General features: G+C 55.4%; 2 protein-coding genes across 3 annotated transcripts; both read right to left on the bottom strand.

Moving 5' to 3' along the window:
* Positions 1-14: 14 nt before the first annotated feature.
* RBM3 (RNA binding motif protein 3) lies at positions 15-6,315 on the bottom strand. Its single transcript, XM_062512366.1, has 6 exons — positions 6,272-6,315; positions 5,698-5,867; positions 3,633-3,739; positions 2,673-2,778; positions 1,378-1,462; positions 15-503 (listed from the first exon to the last, which is right to left on the bottom strand). Exons 2-6 carry the CDS (start codon positions 5,798-5,800, stop codon positions 440-442), a joined length of 465 nt encoding a protein of 154 aa, XP_062368350.1. The 5' UTR covers positions 5,801-5,867; positions 6,272-6,315; the 3' UTR covers positions 15-439.
* Positions 6,316-7,729: 1,414 nt separating this feature from the next.
* Positions 7,730-18,599, bottom strand: LOC134055950 (cyclin-dependent kinase 16-like). Of its 2 annotated transcripts, none has more exons than XM_062512422.1 (7): positions 18,494-18,599; positions 16,505-16,610; positions 14,642-14,684; positions 14,365-14,455; positions 13,522-13,599; positions 11,111-11,158; positions 7,730-9,150 (listed from the first exon to the last, which is right to left on the bottom strand). In XM_062512422.1, exons 1-6 carry the CDS (start codon positions 18,564-18,566, stop codon positions 11,121-11,123), a joined length of 429 nt encoding a protein of 142 aa, XP_062368406.1. In that variant the 5' UTR covers positions 18,567-18,599; the 3' UTR covers positions 7,730-9,150; positions 11,111-11,120. The 2 variants fall into 2 exon arrangements, with proteins under 2 accessions (XP_062368406.1, XP_062368405.1); XM_062512421.1 differs by lacking the exon at positions 7,730-9,150 and adding an exon at positions 9,672-9,737.
* Between the last annotated feature and the right edge of the window lie 362 nt (positions 18,600-18,961).

The following is an 18,961-nucleotide window of genomic DNA, read 5'->3' as shown; positions in this document are numbered from 1 at the left end:
GGGGTCCCCCCAGTCCCTTTTGGGGTCCCCCCGATCAGTTTTTGGGGTCCCCCCGATCAGTATTTGGGGGTCCACCGGTCAGTTTTGGGGTGACCCTGGTCAGTTTTGGGGTGACCCCGATCAGTTTTTGGGGTCCCCCGGCCGTTTTTGGGGTGACCCCGGTCAGTTTTAGGGTCCCCCGGTCAGTTTTGGGGTGACCCCGGTCAGTTTTGGGTGACCCCGATCAGTTTTAGGGTCCCCCGGTCAGTTTTGGGGTGACCCCGGTCAGTTTTGGGGTCCCCCGGTCAGTTTTGGGGTCCCCCTGTGGTTTTTGGGGTCCCCCCGGTCAGTTTTGGGGTCCCCCTGTGGTTTTTGGGTCCCCTGTGGTTTTTGGGGTCCCCCGGTCAGTTTTGGGGTCCCCCTGTGGTTTTTGGGGTCCCCCCGTGCCCCCGTCCCTACCTCAGTTGTCGTAGTTGTCTCTGTACGAGGCCGAGGGGAAGCGCTCGCCAAAACCGCCCTGGGTGCTGTGGGGAGGGGGCTGGGCTCAGGGGGACCCCAAAAACACACGGGGGGGACCCCAAAAACCACAGGGGACCCCAAAAACCACAGGGGACCCCAAAAACCACGGGGGGGGACCCCAAAAAACCACGGGGAGGATCCCAGAAATAGCTGGGAGAGATCCCAAAAAACACCCAGGGGGACCCCCCCCAAAAACCTTCAATCCCCTCCCAGCCCCCCCCCAAATCCCTCCCCAGGACCCCCCAAATCTACCCCAATACCCCCCCCAGACCCCTCCCCACGACCCCCAGCCCCCCCCCAGACCCCCAAATCACCAAATCCCCCCCAGCGCCCCCCCAGACCCCCAAATCCCCCCAGACCCCTCCCCATGACCCCCAAATCCCCCCATCCCCCCCAAGACTCCCAAATCCCCCCCAGCTGCCCCCGGGACCCTTCCCCAAACCCCCAAATCCCCCCAGACCCCCCCCAGGGACCCTTCCCCAAACCCCCAAATCCCCCCCAGACCCCCACCAGGGACCCTTCCCAAACCCCCAAATCCCCCCAGACCCCCCCGGGACCCTTCCCCAAACCTCCAAATCCCCCCCAGACCCCCACCAGGGACCCTTCCCCAAACCCCCAAATCCCCCCCAGCTCCCCCCGGGACCCTTCCCCAAACCCCCAAATCCCCCCAGACCCCCACCAGGGACCCTTCCCCAAACCCCCAAATCCCCCCAGACCCCCCCGGGACCCTTCCCCAAACCCCCAAATCCCCCCAGACCCCCCCCAGGGACCCTTCCCCAAACCCCCAAATCCCCCCCAGCTCCCCCCGGGACCCTTCCCCAAATCCCCCCCAGCCCCCTCCCCACGACCCCCGGACCCTCCCCACCCCCAGGTCCTCACCGGCCGCCGTAGTCCCGGGACCCCCCCCCGTAGCCGCCCCCGCTGCGTCCGTCGTAGCGACCCCCGTAGCCACGGTCGCCTCCTCCTGCAGGAAAACCCCAAATTTTATGGGATTGGAGAAAAAAAAAGAGAAAAAGAAAACCCCAGAAAAACAAAAAAAAACCAAACAAACAAAAAAAAACCATTGGTGGAAACAGCCCAGAAATCCTGAAATCCTCCCGCCCCAAATCACAAAACTGCCCCCAAAATCTTCTCGTCCCAAACCCTAAATTCCATCTGGGACTGCAGAGCTTCCCACCCCAAAAGCCAAACCCCAAACACCCCAAATCCCCAAACCCCCAAAACCTCCAAACCTCAGAGCCTGAACCCCAAACCCCAGATCACAAACCCCGCAAAATATTCAAACCCCAAGTTCCTCCAAACCCCAAATCCCTGAAATCCCAAACCCCAATCCCTGAAAATCCCAAACCCCTGAGTTCCCAAATCTCAAACCCAGGATCCCAAACCCCAAACCCCTGAGTTCCCAAACCCCAAAAACCCCAAACCCCTGAGTTGCCAAATCTCAAACCCAGGATCCCAAACCCCCCAAAACACTCAAATCCCAAATTCCTCCAAACCCAGGATCCCAAACCCCAGACACCCCAAACCCCTGAGATCCCAAACCCCAGGATCCCAAACGCCCAACCTGAGACCCCAAACCCCAAACCTCCAAGATCCCAAACCCCTGAGTTCCCTAACCCCAAATCCCCCACACCCCAAACCCTAAACCCAGGACCCCAAACCCCCCAAACTCCTGAGTTCCCAAACCCCCCAAACATCCCAAATCCCCCAAACCCAGGATCCCAAACCCCAAAAACTCCAAACCCCCCAAATCCCCCAAACCCCCCAAACCCCAGACCACAGACCCAGGACCCAAACCCCCCACACCCCAAACCCCCCAAACCCCAAACATCCCAAATCCCCCAAACCCCAAATCCCCCAAATCCCAAACCTCCCAAACCCAGGATCCCAAATCCCCCAAACCCCAAACCCAGGACCCCAAACCCCTCAAACCCCAAACCCCTCAAACCTCAAACCCCCCAAACCCCCCAAACCCCAGACCCCAGACCCAGGACTCAAACCCCCCACACCCCAAACCCCCCAAACCCCAAACCCCGCACCCCAAACCCAGGACCCCAAACCCCAAACCCCGCACCCCAAACCCAGGACCCCAAACCTCCCAAACCCAGCACCCCAAACCCCAAACCCAGGACCCCAAACCCCAAACCCCCCGCACCCCAAACCCCCCCCCTCACCTCGGCCGTAGCCCCGGCCCCGGCCCCGGTTGCCCCCGTAGCCCCCCCGGGCCCCCCGGGGAGATTTCCCGGCGTGGTCAACGCGGATCTGGCGCCCGTCCAGGCACTGGGGAGAACTGGGGTTAACTGGGAGCAACTGGGGGCAACTGGGGAGAACTGGGGTTAACTGGGGGCAGCACGGGGACACTCTGGGGTCACCACGAGCACTTCCTGCCACGCCCCAGCCCCCCCCGAGTGCCCTAAATCCCGTTGGGTGCCCCCAGGTGCCCCAAACCCCCCCAGGTGACCCCCACACCCCCCAGGTGACCCCCAAACCCCCCCAGGTGCCCCCCAGGTGCCCCAATCCCCCCCAGGTGCCCCCCAGGTGACCCCCAGGTGACCCAAACCCCCCCAGGTGCCACCAATCCCCCCCAGGTGCCCCCCAGGTGCCCCCCAGGTGCCCCAATCCCCCCCAGGTGCCCCCCAGGTGACCCCAAACCCCCCCAGGTGCCCCCCAGGTGCCCCCCAGGTGACCCCAAACCCCCCCAGGTGCCCCCTAACCCCCCAGGTGCCCCCCAGGTGCCCCCCAGGTGCCCCAATCCCCCCCAGGTGCCCCCCAGGTGCCCCCCAGGTGACCCCAAACCCCCCCAGGTGCCCCCCAGGTGCCCCCAGGTGCCCCCCAGGTGACCCCAAACCCCCCCAGGTGCCCCCCAGGTGCCCCCAGGTGCCCCCCAGGTGCCCCCAGGTGCCCCAATCCCCCCCAGGTGCCCCCCAGGTGCCCCCCAGGTGCCCCCCAGGTGACCCCAAACCCCCCCAGGTGCCCCCCAGGTGCCCCCCAGGTGCCCCAATCCCCCCCAGGTGCCCCCCAGGTGCCCCAATCCCCCCCAGGTGCCCCCAGGTGCCCCCCAGGTGCCCCCCAGGTGACCCCAAACCCCCCCAGGTGCCCCCCAGGTGCCCCCAGGTGCCCCCAGGTGCCCCCACCTCCCCGTTCATGGCCTGCATGGCGTCGCTGGCGTGCTCGGGGTTGGCGAAGGTGACGAAGCCGAAGCCTCGGGACCGTTGGGTCTCCCTGTCCTTCACCACCACCACTGGGGAAAATCGGGGTTCAGAGGGGCTGGGAACCCCCAAATCCCCCTGGGACGGGGGGGGGGGCACCTTCGGGACCCCCCAAAAATGGGATTTGGAGCCAAGGAGGGGCTTTGGTTTGAAATGAATGTTCAAAGTTGGAGGAGAGAGGAAAAGATTTGGGGTTTTTGGGGTTTTTTTATTGGGGGGTGGGAGTGGGGGGGGAGGGGTCACAGGAGGGTTTGAGGTGGGGATTGATACAAGGGAAAGATTTGGGGTGTCCCAGTTTGGGATTTGGGATTTGGGGTGTCCCAGGTTGGGATTTGGGATTTGGGGTGTTCCAGTTTGGGATTTGGGGCGTCCCAGTTTGGGATTTGGGGTGTCCCAGTTTCGGATTTGGGGTGTCCCAGTTTCGGATTTGGGGTGTCCCAGTTTGGGATTTGGGGCGTCCCAGTTTGGGATTTGGGGTGTCCCAGGTTGGGATTTGGGGTGTCCCAGTTTGGGATTTGGGGCGTCCCAGGTTGGGATTTGGGGTGTCCCAGGTTGGGATTTGGGGTGTCCCAGTTTCGGATTTGGGGTGTTCCAGTTTGGGATTTGGGGTGTCCCAGGTTGGGATTTGGGGTGTCCCAGTTTCGGATTTGGGGTGTTCCAGTTTGGGATTTGGGGTGTCCCAGTTTGGGATTTGGGGTGTCCCAGTTTAGGATTTGGGGTGTCCCAGGTTGGGATTTGGGGCGTCCCAGTTTGGGATTTGGGGTGTCCCAGTTTGGGATTTGGGGCGTCCCAGTTTGGGATTTGGGGTGTCCCAGATTGGGATTTGGGGTGTCCCAGTTTGGGATTTGGGGTGTCCCAGGTTGGGATTTGGGGTGTCCCAGGTTGGGATTTGGGGCATTCCAGGGGGTGCTGGAAAGTTCTAGAAAATTCAGAGAGGGGGAAAAAAAGAAAAAAAAAAAAAAAGATCCCAGAAAGGAATTTGGGAGCGTCCCAAAGTGGAATTTTGGGGTGCTCCAACAAATTTTGGTGACTCCCAGAAAAATTCCAAGAGAGTTTTAAAAACCCCAAAAAATTCATTTGGGGCGTTCCAGAGAATTTTTTGGTGGAAGATGACGGGGAAAGATTGGGGTGCCTGAAATATTTGGGGATTCCAGGGGGGATTTGGGGTGTCCCAGGTGAGTTTTTGGGTGTCCCAGATGAGATTTTGGATCCCCCAGAGCAGATTTTGATCCCCCAAATCAGATTTTGGGTCCCCCAGATCAATTTTTGGATACCCCAGAGCAGATTTTGGGGTGTCCCAGATCAATTTTTGGGTGTCCCAGATGAGATTTCAGATCCCCCAGATCAGTTTTTGGGTGTCCCAGATCACATTTTGGGTCCCCCAGAGCAGTTTTTGGGTGTCCCAGATCAATTTTTGGATCCCCCAGGTCAGATTTTGGGTGTCTTGGAGCAGTTTTTGATCCCCCAAATCAGATTTTGGGTCCCCCAGATCAATTTTTGGGTGTCCCAGATCAGATTTCGGATCCCGCAGATCAGATTTTGGGTGTCCCAGGGCACTTTTTGGGTGTCTCGGAGCAGTTTTTGATCCCCCAGATGAGATTTCGGATCCCCCAGATCAGATTTTGGGTGTCCCAGAGCAGTTTTTGGGTGTCCCAGATCAGATTTCGGATCCCCCAGATCAGTTTTTGGGTGTCCCAGGGTAGTTTTTGGGTGTCCCAGATCAGATTTCGGATCCCCCAGAGCAGTTTTTGGGTGTCCCAGCTCAGATTTCGGATCCCCCAGATCAGTTTTTGGGTGTCCCAGGGTAGTTTTTGGGTGTCCCAAATCAGATTTCGGATCCCCCAGAGCAGTTTTTGGGTGTCCCAGGGCAGTTTTTGGGTGTCCCAGATCAGATTTTGGATCCCCCAGAGCAGTTTTTGGGTGTCCCGGGGCACTTTTTGGCTGTCTCGGAGCAGTTTCCGGGTCCCCCAGGTGGGAATTTTGCTCTCACCCTCCGAGATGGGCCCGAAGGAGCTGAAATGCTGCTCCAGGCCCTGCTCGTCCGTGTCGTAGTTGAGGCCCCCCACGAACAACTTCCCCTCCTCCGCCGCCATGCGTGGGGGGGCGGGGGCGGCCGTGACGTCATAAGTCGGGGCCCTGCCCCTGCGGTGACGTTGAAACCTGGGGACGCAGCATTTCTGACGTCACACACCCCACCCCCCCACAGGAATCCCCATTTTTGCAGAACCCCCCCCCCCCCCCCGCTTTGAGACGCCATCGCTCCTCGCCGGCTCCTCGTGATGACGTCACCGAGCATTTCCGGCGCTTTAATGACGTCACGTGAGCCCCACGTGGCTCCCTTCCCCCAAAGCCACGTGGGCGTCCCCGGAAGTGCCGCTCCCGCCTCCCACACGCGCATGCGCCAACCCCGCGCGGCCCTCAGAGCGCCGAGGCGGGAAAAAGAACGGAGAGGAAGAGAGAGAGAGAGGGAAAAGTGCGACCCGACAGCGACTAAACCCACGATTATCGCGATAGAAAGAAGGGGAAATGTCGGAAGAGTGGCGATACGAGTGGCCCACACTTACCCGAGCGGCGCCGAGCGGGCCCCGACTGCAGCCGCGCCCGCCACGCCCCGCGCGTTTTAAGCGGCCACGCCCCACGTGACCGCCCGCGCCGCCACGCCATTGGCTGAGCGCTCCGGCCCCGCCCTCCGCGCGCGTGGACGAGACCATTGGGGCGGGAGGAAGGAGGGGGGGGAAAGGAAACCGCGTGGAATGGCTGAAAGCTGGGGCGGGGGGGGGGTGGCGGGGACGTTTTGGGGTTCCCGGGGATATTTTGGGGGTCCCGGTTATGTTTGAGGATTCCCGGGGGGGTGGTTCCAGGTGATATTTTGGGGGATCGTGAGGATGTTTTGGGTTCCCGGTGCCGTTTTTGGGGTCCCAATGGCAATTTTGGGGTCCCCCCCGGTGCCATTTGTGGGTTCCCGGTACCGTTTTTGGGGTCCCCCAGTGCCGTTTTTGAGGTCACCCCCGGTGCCTTTTTTAGGGTTCCCGGTGCCGTTTTTGGGGTCCCGGTGCCGTTTTTGGGGTCCCGGTGCCGTTTTTGGGGTCACCCCCGGTGCCTTTTTTAGGGTTCCCGGTGCCATTTTTGGGGTCCCGGTGCCGTTTTTGGGGTCCCGGTGCTGTTTTTGGGGTCCCGGTGCCGTTTTTGGGGCAGGGATTTCGGTTTTTATTCCGCTCCGTTCCCGTCACAACCGAAACGCCGCGGCCCCGCCCACGCCCCTCCCTCGCCCTGACGTCACAAAGGGGGCGGGGCTCTCTGGGCCCCTCCCCCCGTGTAAAGGCCCCGCCCCCACCATGTATAGGGAGGGGGGAGGGGCAGGGGAAGGGGGATCCTGAGTGGGGGGGGGAGGGGGAGTAACCCCAGAGTAAAGTCTGAGTAACCTTGGGGTAAAGTCTCAGTAAACTCGGAGTAAAGTCTGAGTAGCCCCAGAGTAAAGTGTGGGTAAGCCAGGAGTAAAGTCGGAGTAACCCCAGAGTAAAGTGTGAGTATCTTGGGAGTAAAGTCTGTGGAACCCCAGAGTCAAGTGTAAAAAGCCTTGGAGTAAAGTGTGAGGAACCCCAGAGTCAAGTGTGAGTATCTCTGGAGTAAAGTCTGAGTAAACTTGGGGTAAAGTGTGATTAACCCCAGAGTAAAGTCTGTGTAACCCAAGAGTAAAGTCTGGGCAACCCTGGAGCACCCAGGGTGTGCAGAGTGTCCTTTGTGGGAGATGGGAGTAACCCGAGAGTAAGGTGTGAGTAACCCCAGAGTAAAATCTGAGTCACCTCAGAGTAAAGTCTGTGTAACCCTGGAGCAAAGTGTGAGTAACACTGGAAAAAATCCGAGTTGCCACAGAGTAAAATGTGAGTAACCCCAGAGGAAAGTGTGAGTAACCCTGGAGTAAAAGGAGTCACCTTGGAGTAAAACATCGCACTGGAGTAAAGTGAAGGTAACCCCGGGGTAAAACCACCTCACAGCAAGACGTCACTTCAGTAGACCGTAACTCTGGAGTAAAACGTGAGTAATCCTGGAGTAAAACACGAACAATCCCGGAGAAAAACATTCACCCTGGAGTAAGCCATGAGTAACCCTGGAGTAGCGTCGGGTCAGCCCCGGCGCGGCGACGAGAGCGAAACGGTGGCTGAGTGATCTCGGAGTAAGGACTGAGTAACTCCTGAGTAGGGACTGATCCCTCCCAGCTGTGCGAGAGTCTGAGTAATGTCAAGATCCGGGGCTGAGTAACCTCTGAGTAATGGACAAGTAAGCTCCGAGTAAAGGCTGAGTAAGCTCTGAGTAAACTCCAAGTACAGGCCGAGTAACCTCCAAGTAATGGCCGAGTAACCTCCGAGCAAGGACTGAGCAATCTCCGAGTAAAGGCCAAGTAAGCTCTGAGTGAACTCCAAGCAGGAGCTTAGTAACCTCTAAGTAAAGGCCGAGCAATCTCTGAGTAACGGCAGAGTAACCCCCGAGTAAAGGCCGAGTAATCTCCGAGTAAAGGCCGGGTAATCTCCGAGTAACGACGGAGTAAGTGCGGAGCGAAGGCAAAGAGGATCCAAGGGAGTGGAGTAAAGTGTGAGTAGCGCCGAAGGAGCGGCAACAACACAAAAGGGGGAGCTGAGCAAGGCCGGAGTAAGGAGCCGCGGGAGGCTGGAGTAAGTCCCGAGCACTTCGGAGGCTGAGTAAACTCCGAGTAACCTCGGAGTAAACTCAGAGTAAGGATCTCCAAGGCTGAAGTAAGATCCGAACAGGGACTGAGGAACGTGTGAGTAAAGGCCCCGCCCTGGCCGGGAGTAACTCCAGAGTAAAATCTGCGTAGGAGCCGAGTCCTGAGCAGCCTCGATGGAAGTGCTGAGAAAGCTCGGAGTAACTGCGGAGTAGCTGCGGAGTAACTGCGGAGTCATCGAGAGTAGAAGCCGAGGAGCGAGAAGAGGCCGAGTAGTCGTGGAGTAAGGCTGGAGTAGGGCAGTTGTGGCCACAGAGCTGGGCCTGAGCTGCCTCGGAGTAAAGTCGGAGTAACTCTGGAGTAACCCAGGGGTACCCCCAGAGTGAAGTGGGAGCAACCCGGGAGTAAAGTCTGAGTAACCCTAAAGTAACCCGGGGGTAACCACAGAGCAAAGTGAGACCATCCTTGGAGTAAAGTCTGAGTAACCCTGGAGTAAAGTGGGAACAAGCTTGGAGTAAAATGTGGGTAACCCTGGAGTAACCTGGGGGTGCCCCCAGAGTAAAGCGTGAGCAACCTTGGAGTAAAGTTGGAGGAACCCTGGAGTGAAGTGGGACCGGACTGGGAGTAAAGTGTGAGTGAAACTGGAGTAACCTTGGAGTAACGTGGGAGCAGCCTGGGAGTAAAGTCGGAGTAACCCTGGAGTAACCTTGGAGTAACGTGGGAGCAGCCTGGGAGTAAAGTCGGAGTAACCCTGGAGTAACCCTGGAGTAAAGTGTGAACAACCTTGGAGCAAAGTGTGAGCAACCCCCGAGTAACCTCAAAGGGGCATGGGCGCTCCCCTCCCCCACCCCTGCCTTGGCCCCTCCCCCATCAGGCCCCGCCCCCTGCAGGCCCCGCCCTGGGGGGAGGGGCCCCTATAGACTCTGATTTTAAATATTGCCTTGAAAAAATAAAACTCAAAATAAATTGGGGGGAGGGGGAGGGGGAAAGACCCCCCCCCCAAAAAAAAATGGGGGGGGGAGACCCCAAATTCCTTCCCCCACCCCCACCCCAGACCCCCCCACAATGGGGGGTCCCATGTGAAACCCCTCCCCCCCAAAATCCAGCAGCACTTCCTCAGAGGGGGGGGAGGGGAATTGTTTTTTTTTTTGGGGGGGTGGGGGGGAGGGGTCAGCGGTCCAAGGACCCCCCCCCTCCCCCCCCCCGACTTGGAATTTTGGGGCGTCCCCAACATTTTTGGAGGCCGAACCCCGCTTTTGGAGTCACCCCCCCCCCCACCCCGACCCCAAATTTGGGGTGGGGGGTCCTGGGGAAGGGGGGGGGGGGGGGGTGCAGCAGCAGTCCCGAGGCTGTGGGGAGAGGAAAGAGTTAAAAACAAAAAACAACTCAAAAATATCCCCAAAAAAAAGAAAAAAAAACAAACCCCAAAAATATCCCCAAAAAAAGAAAAAAAAAACAAAAAAACCCCAAAAAACCCCAAAAATATCCCCCAAAAAAGAAAAAAAAACCCCAAAATACCGAAAAAAAACCCAAGAAAAATCCCCCAAAAAAGAAAAAAAAAAAACCCCAAACCCCCCCAAAAAAAAAAAAAAAATCCCCCAAAAAAAACCCAAAAAAGGAAAAAAAAAACCAAAAAAAAATCCAAAAAAAGAAAAATCCCCCAAAAAAGAAAAATCCCCCAAAAAAAGAAAAAAAACCCAAAAAGCCCCCCAAAAAACCCCAAAAATATCCCCCAAAAAAAGAAAAAAAAAACCCAAAATACCCAAAAAAAACCCAAAAAGAAAACCCCAAAAAAGAAAAAAAAAAAACCCAAACCCCCCCCCAAAAAAAAAAAATCCCCCAAAAAAAACCCAAAAAAGGAAAAAAAAAAAACCAAAAAAAATCCAAAAAAAGAAAAATCCCCCAAAAAAAGAAAAATCCCCCAAAAAAAGAAAAAACCCCAAGAAAAGAAGAAAATCCCCAAAGCCCCGAATTTCATCGCTCCATTTTTGGGGTTCCCGCAGTTGATTTTTTTTTTCCTGAACCCCAAATTTAAAGGGGGGGGAGGGGCTGCTCTGGAGTTTGGGGGTCCCCATTTTTAGGAAGTCTCAGTTTTGGGGCATTTTCCTGCATTTTGGGGTTTTTGGGGTTTTTTTTTTTTTTTTTTGGGGGGGGATTTTTGGGGGTTATTTCTCAAAGGTGTTGCCCCACCCCCAATTTTGGGATCACTTTTTATTTTATTTTATTTTATTTTATTTTATTTTTATTTCATTTTATTTTGTTATTTTATTTCATTTTATTTTATGTTATTTTATTTTATTATTTTATTTTATTTTATTTTATTTTATTTATTTTATTTTATGCTATTTTATGTTATTTATTTATTTAATTAATTTTATTTTATGTTGTTTTATTTTATTTTATTTATTTTATTTTATTTTATATTATTTTATTTTATATTTTATTTCATTTTATTTTATGTTATTTTATTTATTTTATTTTATTTTATTTTATTTTACTTTATGCTATTTTATTTTATTTATTTTATTTTACTTTATGCTATTTTATTTTATTTATTTTTTTTTATGTTATTTTATTTTTTATTTTATTTCATGTTATTTTATTTTATTTTTGTTATTTTATGTTATTTTATTTTATTTATTTTATTTTATTTTATTTTTTTAATTTATTTTACTTTATTTTATTTTATTTTACTTTATTTTTTTTGGGGGGGGGTCTTCACCTGCTCAACGTCAAAATTCGGTGTCGAGCACCCGGAAGGAGGAAGAACCTAAAAAAGAAAAAAATAAAAACAAAACCAAAAAAAAAAAAAAACAAAACCGAAAAAACAAACAAAAAAGGTCAGGAAAAAAAAAATAACCCAAAAATCCCCCAAAATCACCCTCAAAAATACCCCAAAAATGCCTTAAAAATATCCCCTAAAATCAACTCAAAATTACCCCAAAATCACCCCAAAATTACCCCAAAATTACCCCAAAATTACCTCAAAATTACCCCAAAATCACCTCAAAATTACCCCAAAATCACCTCAAAATTACCCCAAAATCTCCTCAAAATCTCCTCAAAATTACCCCAAAATCTCCTCAAAATTACCCCAAAAATTCCTCCAATTTACCCCAAAACCACCTTAAAAATAACCCCAAAATATCCCCCGAATACCCCCCAAAACACCCCAAAATCTGGGTGGGTTTAGGGCGTTTTTTTGGGGTTTTTGGGGTCCCATTTTGGGGTTCAGGAGGTTTTTGGGGTTCGGGGTCCCGTTTTCGTGGTTCGGGGTCCCATTTCGGGGTTCGGGGTCCCGTTTTTGGGGTTCAGGAGGTTTTTGGGGTTCGGGGTCCCGTTTTTGGGGTTCGGGGTCCCATTTCGGGGTTCGGGGTCCCGTTTTTGGGGTTCAGGGTCCCGTTTTTGGGGTTCAGGGTCCCATTTCGGGGTTCGGGGTCCCGTTTTTGGGGTTCAGGGTCCCATTTCGGGGTTCGGGGTCCCGTTTTTGGGGTTCAGGAGGTTTTTGGGGTTCGGGGTCCCGTTTTTGGGGTTCGGGGTCCCATTTTGGGGTTCGGGGGTCCCGTTTTTGGGGTTCGGGGTCCCGTTTTTGGGGTTCGGGGTCCCGTTTTTGGGGTTCAGGCAATTTCGGGGTTCGGGGTCCCGTTTTTGGGGTTCAGGGTCCCATTTCGGGGTTCGGGGTCCCGTTTTTGGGGTTCAGGGTCCCATTTTGGGGTTCGGGGTCCCATTTTCGGGGTTCGGGGGTCCCGTTTTTGGGGTTCGGGGTCCCGTTTTTGGGGTTCAGGGTCCCATTTTGGGGTTCAGGGTCCCATTTTGGGGTTCAGGGTCCCGTTTTTGGGGTTCAGGGTCCCATTTTGGGGGTCGGGGTCCCGTTTTTGGGGTTCAGGGTCCCATTTTGGGGTTCGGGGTCCCGTTTTTGGGGTTCAGGGTCCCATTTTGGGGTTCAGGGTCCCATTTTGGGGTTCGGGGTCCCATTTTGGGGTTCGGGGGTCCCGTGTTTGGGGTTCAGGGTCCCGTTTTTGGGGTTCAGGGTCCCGTTTTTGGGGTTCGGGGTCCCGTTTTTGGGGTTCAGGGTCCCGTGTTTGGGGTTCAGGGTCCCATTTTGGGGTTCGGGGTCCCGTTTTTGGGGTTCAGGGTCCCATTTTGGGGTTCAGGGTCCCATTTTGGGGTTCGGGGTCCCATTTTGGGGTTCGGGGGTCCCGTGTTTGGGGTTCAGGGTCCCGTTTTTGGGGTTCAGGGTCCCGTTTTTGGGGTTCGGGGTCCCGTTTTTGGGGTTCGGGGTCCCGTGTTTGGGGTTCAGGGTCCCATTTTGGGGTTCGGGGTCCCGTTTTTGGGGTTCAGGCAGTTTCGGGGTTCGGGGTCCCGTTTTTGGGGTTCGGGGTCCCGTTTTTGGGGTTCAGGGTCCCATTTTGGGGTTCGGGGTCCCGTTTTTGGGGTTCAGGGTCCCATTTTGGGGTTCAGGGTCCCATTTTGGGGTTCGGGGTCCCATTTTGGGGTTCGGGGTCCCGTTTTTGGGGTTCAGGGTCCCATTTTGGGGTTCGGGGTCCCGTTTTTGGGGTTCAGGGTCCCATTTTGGGGTTCGGGGTCCCGTTTTTGGGGTTCAGGGTCCCATTTTGGGGTTCGGGGTCCCGTTTTTGGGGTTCAGGGTCCCATTTTGGGGTTCGGGGTCCCATTTTGGGGTTCGGGGGTCCCGTGTTTGGGGTTCAGGGTCCCGTTTTTGGGGTTCAGGGTCCCATTTTGGGGTTCGGGGTCCCGTTTTTGGGGTTCAGGCAGTTTCGGGGTTCGGGGTCCCGTTTTTGGGGTTCAGGGTCCCGTTTTTGGGGTTCAGGCAGTTTCGGGGTTCAGGGTCCCGTTTTTGGGGTTCAGGGTCCCGTTTTTGGGGTTCAGGCAGTTTCGGGGTTCAGGGTCCCGTTTTTGGGGTTCAGGGTCCCGTTTTTGGGGTTCGGGGTCCCATTTTGGGGTTCGGGGTCCCGTTTTTGGGGTTCAGGGTCCCATTTTGGGGTTCGGGGTCCCGTTTTTGGGGTTCAGGGTCCCATTTTGGGGTTCGGGGTCCCGTTTTTGGGGTTCAGGGTCCCATTTTGGGGTTCAGGGTCCCGTTTTTGGGGTTCGGGGTCCCGTTTTCGGGGTGCAGACCTGTGGGGGGCAGGGGCGCCGAGCGCAGCCCCGGCTCCTTCTGCAGCTGGATTTCCTTCAGCGCGAAGATGGACGTGGCTGGGGGGGATTTGGGGGGGATTTGGGGGGGATTTGGGGGGGACGGGACCCCACATCAAGGGGAGGGTCCCATAAAGAAGGGGGTGTGGTCGCACAAACCACACCCACTAGAAAACCACGCCCCCTGATTTGTAGATCCCGGGTGTTTAAGGTTAAGCCCCACCCCCACGGCCACACCCATGTGAAGCCCCTCCCCAAACCCGCGCCCACGCGACTCCCACTGTGCCCCACGCAAAGCCCCGCCCACAGCCACACCCATAGCGCCCCACCCCTATGAAGCCCCACCCACATTGCTCCACCCCCACAATGCCCCACCCATATGAAACCCCGCCCCAATGCGCCAAACCATCCCCCCGAGCCACACCCATATTAAGCCCCGCCCCCAACACTCCACGTCTGTGAAGCCCCGCCTCCCCAGTGCCCCACCCTTACGGTGCCCCACCCATGCGAAGCCCCACCCCCCGTGCTCCACCCTCCCAATACCCCACCCCCACAGTGCCACACCCACACGAAGCCCTGCCCCCAGTGCCACACCCATATGAAGCCCCGCCCTCACTGCCCCGCCCAGTCCTGAGTCCTACCCATGCAAAGCCCCTCCCCCAGTGCCCCACCCATACAAAGCCCCACCCCCAGCGCCTCATCCCAGATCCCACCCCCGGTGCCCCGCCCACATCAAGCCCCACCCTCCAGTGCCACACCCATGAAAACTCCACCCCCACAGTGCCCCGCCCAGGCGAGGCCCCGCCCCCGGCCCCGCCCACTCACTGTCGGGCAGGGCGCTGACGCGCGGCCCCAGGCTCCTGAAGAAGGCGTGTCCCATGGCCTCCGCCGCCGGCAGCCGCCGCCGCCCCTCGAACTGCCCCGCCCCGTCAGGCCACGCCCGCAGGCGGGACACACCCCAAAACGGGCGTGGCCTCACCTCGCCCCGCCCCACAGGGAGCCGCGCCCGTGGGGAGGCCACGCCCCGTTGGGGCAGGGTGAGGTCACGTGGGGCGGGGCCAAAGGGGAGGGGTGGGGTCAGTGTGGGCCACGCCCACCTCACCTGCAGCAGCTGCCCCAGGAGATCGGCACCGTCCTGGTCCAGCCTGGGGGACAAAGAGAGTCAGGAGGCCCAGAATGTAACGGGGGGACAGGTGACACACAGGGACAGGTGACACTGGGACAGGTGACACAGGAACAGGTGACACAGGGACAGGTGACACAGGGACAGGTGACACTGGGACAGGTGACACTGGGACAGGTGACACACAGGGACAGGTGACACACAGGGACAGGTGACACACAGGGACAGGTGACACTGGGACAGGTGACAGGGACAGGTGACACAGGGACAGGTGACACTGGGACAGGTGACACACAGGGACAGGTGACACACGGACAGGTGACACACAGGGACAGGTGACACACAGGGACAGGTGACACTGGGACAGGTGACACACAGGGACAGGTGACACTGGGACAGGTGACACAGGAACAGGTGACACAGGGACAGCTGACACAGGGACAGGTGACACACAGGGACAGGTGACACTGGGACAGGTGACACACAGGGACAGGTGACACACGGACAGGTGACACACAGGGACAGGTGACACTGGGACAGGTGACACACAGGGACAGGTGACACTGGGACAGGTGACACACGGACAGGTGACACAGGGACAGGTGACACACAGGGACAGGTGACACTGGGACAGGTGACACAGGGACAGGTGACACTGGGACAGGTGACACAGAGGGACAGGTGACACAGGGACAGGTGACACTGGGACAGGTGACACAGGGACACGTGACACTGGGACAGGTGACACACTGGGACAGGTGACACTGGGACAGGTGACACAGGGACAGGTGACACAGGGACAGGTGACACTGGGACAGGTGACACACAGGGACAGGTGACACTGGGACAGGTGACACAGGGACAGGTGACACAGGGACAGGTGACACAGGGATGGGTGACACCCCTGTGGTTCAGAAGCCACCGCTCTCCCCCTGTCCCTCTGTCCCCCCCATCCCCCCATCTCCCCGTCCCGTCTGTGTGTCCCTGTCCCCATCCCCCATCCCCCATCCCGTCCGTGTGTCTGTCTGTCCCCATCCCCCATTCCCCATCCCCCATCCCCCATCCCGTCCCTGTCCCCCTGTCCCCCTGTCCCCCCATGCCCCGTCATGTCCGTGTGTCCCTGTCCCCATCCCCCACCCCCCGTCCCGTCCGTGTGTCCGTCTGTCCCCATCCCCCACCCCCCGTCCCGTCCGTGTGTCCGTCTGTCCCCATCCCCCACCCCCCGTCCCGTCCGTGTGTCCGTCTGTCCCCATCCCCCACCCCCCGTCCCGTCCGTGTGTCCGTCTGTCCCCATCCCCCATCCCCCATCCCCCATCCCCCGTCCGTGTGTCCGTCTGTCCCCATCCCCCACCCCCGTCCCGTCCGTGTGTCCGTCTGTCCCCATCCCCCATCCCCCGTCCGTGTGTCCGTCTGTCCCCATCCCCCATCCCCCGTCCGTGTTTCCGTCTGTCCCCATCCCCCATCCCCCATCCCCCATCCCCCGTCCGTGTGTCCGTCTGTCCCCATCCCCCATCCCCCGTCCGTGTTTCCGTCTGTCCCCATCCCCCATCCCCCATCCCCCATCCCCCGTCCGTGTGTCCGTCTGTCCCCATCCCCCATCCCCCATCCCCCGTCCGTGTGTCCGTCTGTCCCCATCCCCCATCCCCCATCCCCCGTCCGTGTGTCCGTCTGTCCCCATCCCCCACCCCCGTCCGTGTGTCCGTCTGTCCCCATCCCCCATCCCCCATCCCCCGTCCGTGTGTCCGTCTGTCCCCATCCCCCATCCCCCATCCCCCGTCCGTGTGTCCGTCTGTCCCCATCCCCCATCCCCCACCCCCGTCCGTGTGTCCGTCTGTCCCACACCTTGCCGCGTGTTGCCGCAGTTCCTCCCCCGGGTACCGCGGGTATTTCTGTGCCCGGAACTCGGCGTTGGCTCCGATGCCCGGCCAGGTCTCCTCCGTGGGGGTCCCTAAAAAAGGGGACACCGGGGGGGGGGGGGAGGGGTCAGCGCTATCCAAAAATTCGGGATCCACCCAAAAAATTCCCCCCAAATCCCCAACCCGGAAACGCCGAAATCCCCCGGGGTTCAGGGATCCCAAAAATTGGGGATTTTTTTTTTTTTATTGAAGGCAAAAACCAAACCCTTTAAATGGCCCCGAAATCTCTTGAGAGAAAATCGGTTTTTAATTGATATAAAAATCATTTTTTAATTATGTAAAAATCAATTTAATTGGTATAAAAATCATTTTAATTGATAGAAAATTCCTTTTAATTGATATAAAGTCATTTTTAATTGATACGAAATCGTTTTTAATTGATAGAAAATCGGTTTTAATTGATATAAAAATCATTTTTTAATTATGTAAAAATCAATTTAATTGGTATGAAAATCATTTTAATTGATGGAAAATCGGTTTTTAATTGATATAAAAATCATTTTTTAATTATGTAAAAATCAATTTAATTGGTATGAAAATCATTTTAATTGATGGAAAATCGGTTTTTAATTGATATAAAAATCATTTTTTAATTGTGTAAAAATCAATTTAATTGATGTAAAAATCGCTTTTAATTGATAGAAAATCGGTTTTTAATTGATATAAAAATCATTTTTTAATTGTGTAAAAATCAATTTAATTGATATAAAAATCGCTTTTAATTGATAGAAAATCGGTTTTTAATTGATATAAAAATCATTTTTTAATTATGTAAAAATCAATTTAATTGGTATAAAAATCATTTTAATTGATAGAAAATTCCTTTTAATTGATATAAAGTCATTTTTAATTGATACGAAATCGTTTTTAATTGATAGAAAATCGGTTTTTAATTGATATAAAAATCATTTTAATTGATATAAAAATCATTTTAATTGATATAAAATCCCTTTTAATTGATATAAAATTCTTTTTAATTGATATAAAGTCATTTAAATTTATATAAAATTACTTTAATTTCTATAAAATCCCTTTTATTTTTATATAAAATCCCTTTCATTTAAAGAAAATTTTCCCCCAAAATCCCCAAACCCCCCCAAATTTCCCCCAAATTCACCCCAAACCCCCCCAAATCCCCCAAATTTCCCCCAAATCCCCCCCAAATTTTCTCCAAACACCCCCAAATCCCTCCGGATTCACCCCAAATTCCCCCCAAATTCCCCCCAAGCCCCCCAAACCCCCCCAAATTCACCCAAATTCAGCCCAAATTTCCCCAAATCCTCCCAAATTTTCCCCGAACATCCCCAAATCCCCCCAGATTCACCCCAAATCCCCAAAATCCTCCCCAAATCCCCCCCAAATTTCCCCCAAATCCCCCCAAATCCCCCCAACCCCCCCCAAATTCCCCCAAATCCTCCCCAAATCCCCCCAAGCCCCCCCCAAATCCCCCCAAGCCCCCCCCAAATCCCCCCAAGCCCCCCCCAAATTCCCCCCAAATCCTCCCCAAATCCTCCCAAACTCCCCCAAACCCCCCCAAACTCCCCCAAATCCCCCCAAGCCCCCCCCAAACTCCCCCAAATCCCCCCCAAACCCCTCCCAAACTCCCCCAAACCTCCCCAAATCCCCCCAAATCCTCCCCAAATCCCCCCAAGCCCCCCCCAAATCCCCCCCAAACCCCCCCAAATCCCCCCCAAACCCCTCCCAAACTCCCCCAAACCCTCCCCAAATCCCCCCAAGCCCCCCCAAATCCCGCCCAAATCCCCAAAATCCTCCCCAAATCCCCCCAAATCCCCCCAAATCCTCCCCAAATCCCCCCAAGCCCCCCCCAAATCCCCCCCAAATGCTCCCCAAATCCCCCCAAACCCCCCCCAACCCCCCCAACCCCCCCCAGTCCCCCCCAGTCCCCCCAGTTTACCCAGCAGGCGGAAGATGAAATGCAGCTGCTCCTCCACGGTGGCCCCGGGGAACAGCGGCCGCCCCGTCACCATCTCGGAGAAAATGCACCCCACGCCCCTGGGGACCCCCAAAAACCACCCCAGAATGACCCCAAATACCCCAAAACCACCCCAGAATGACCCCAAATACCCAAAAATACCCCAAAACACCCCAGAATGACCCCAAATACCCCAAAACACCCCAGAATGACCCCAAATACCCAAAATACCCAAAACACCCAGAATGACCCCAAATACCCAAAAATACCCCAAAACACCCAGAATGACCCCAAATACCCCAAAACACCCCAGAATGACCCCAAATACACAAAATACCCCAAAACACCCCAGAATGACCCCAAATACCCCAAAACACCCCAGAATGACCCCAAATACCCAAAAATACCCCAAAACCACCCCAGAATGACCCCAAATACCCAAAATACAAA

Source organism: Cinclus cinclus, chromosome 36 (assembly GCF_963662255.1).
Source record: "Cinclus cinclus chromosome 36, bCinCin1.1, whole genome shotgun sequence".
In the NCBI taxonomy this organism is placed as follows: domain Eukaryota; kingdom Metazoa; phylum Chordata; class Aves; order Passeriformes; family Cinclidae; genus Cinclus; species Cinclus cinclus.
This window is presented reverse-complemented; position numbering and strand designations above follow the sequence as displayed.

What these genes read in the sequence shown, in the direction of transcription:
- RBM3 (XM_062512366.1), bottom strand. Translation starts at nt 5,800, where the DNA reads ATGGCGGCGGAGGAGGGGAAGTTGTTCGTGGGGGGCCTCAACTACGAC. An exon ending in CTTCGGGCCCATCTCGGAGG is followed by an intron (nt 3,740 to 5,697) that starts GTGAGAGCAAAA and finishes GATTTTCCCCAG; the next exon opens with TGGTGGTGGTGAAGGACAGG. An exon ending in TGCAGGCCATGAACGGGGAG is followed by an intron (nt 2,779 to 3,632) that starts GTGGGGGCACCT and finishes AGTTCTCCCCAG; the next exon opens with TGCCTGGACGGGCGCCAGAT.
- LOC134055950 (XM_062512422.1), bottom strand. Translation starts at nt 18,566, where the DNA reads ATGGTGACGGGGCGGCCGCTGTTCCCCGGGGCCACCGTGGAGGAGCAG. An exon ending in TTTCATCTTCCGCCTGCTGG is followed by an intron (nt 16,611 to 18,493) that starts GTAAACTGGGGG and finishes CCCCTTTTTTAG; the next exon opens with GGACCCCCACGGAGGAGACC. An exon ending in TCCTGGGGCAGCTGCTGCAG is followed by an intron (nt 14,456 to 14,641) that starts GTGAGGTGGGCG and finishes GGGGCGGGGCAG; the next exon opens with TTCGAGGGGCGGCGGCGGCT.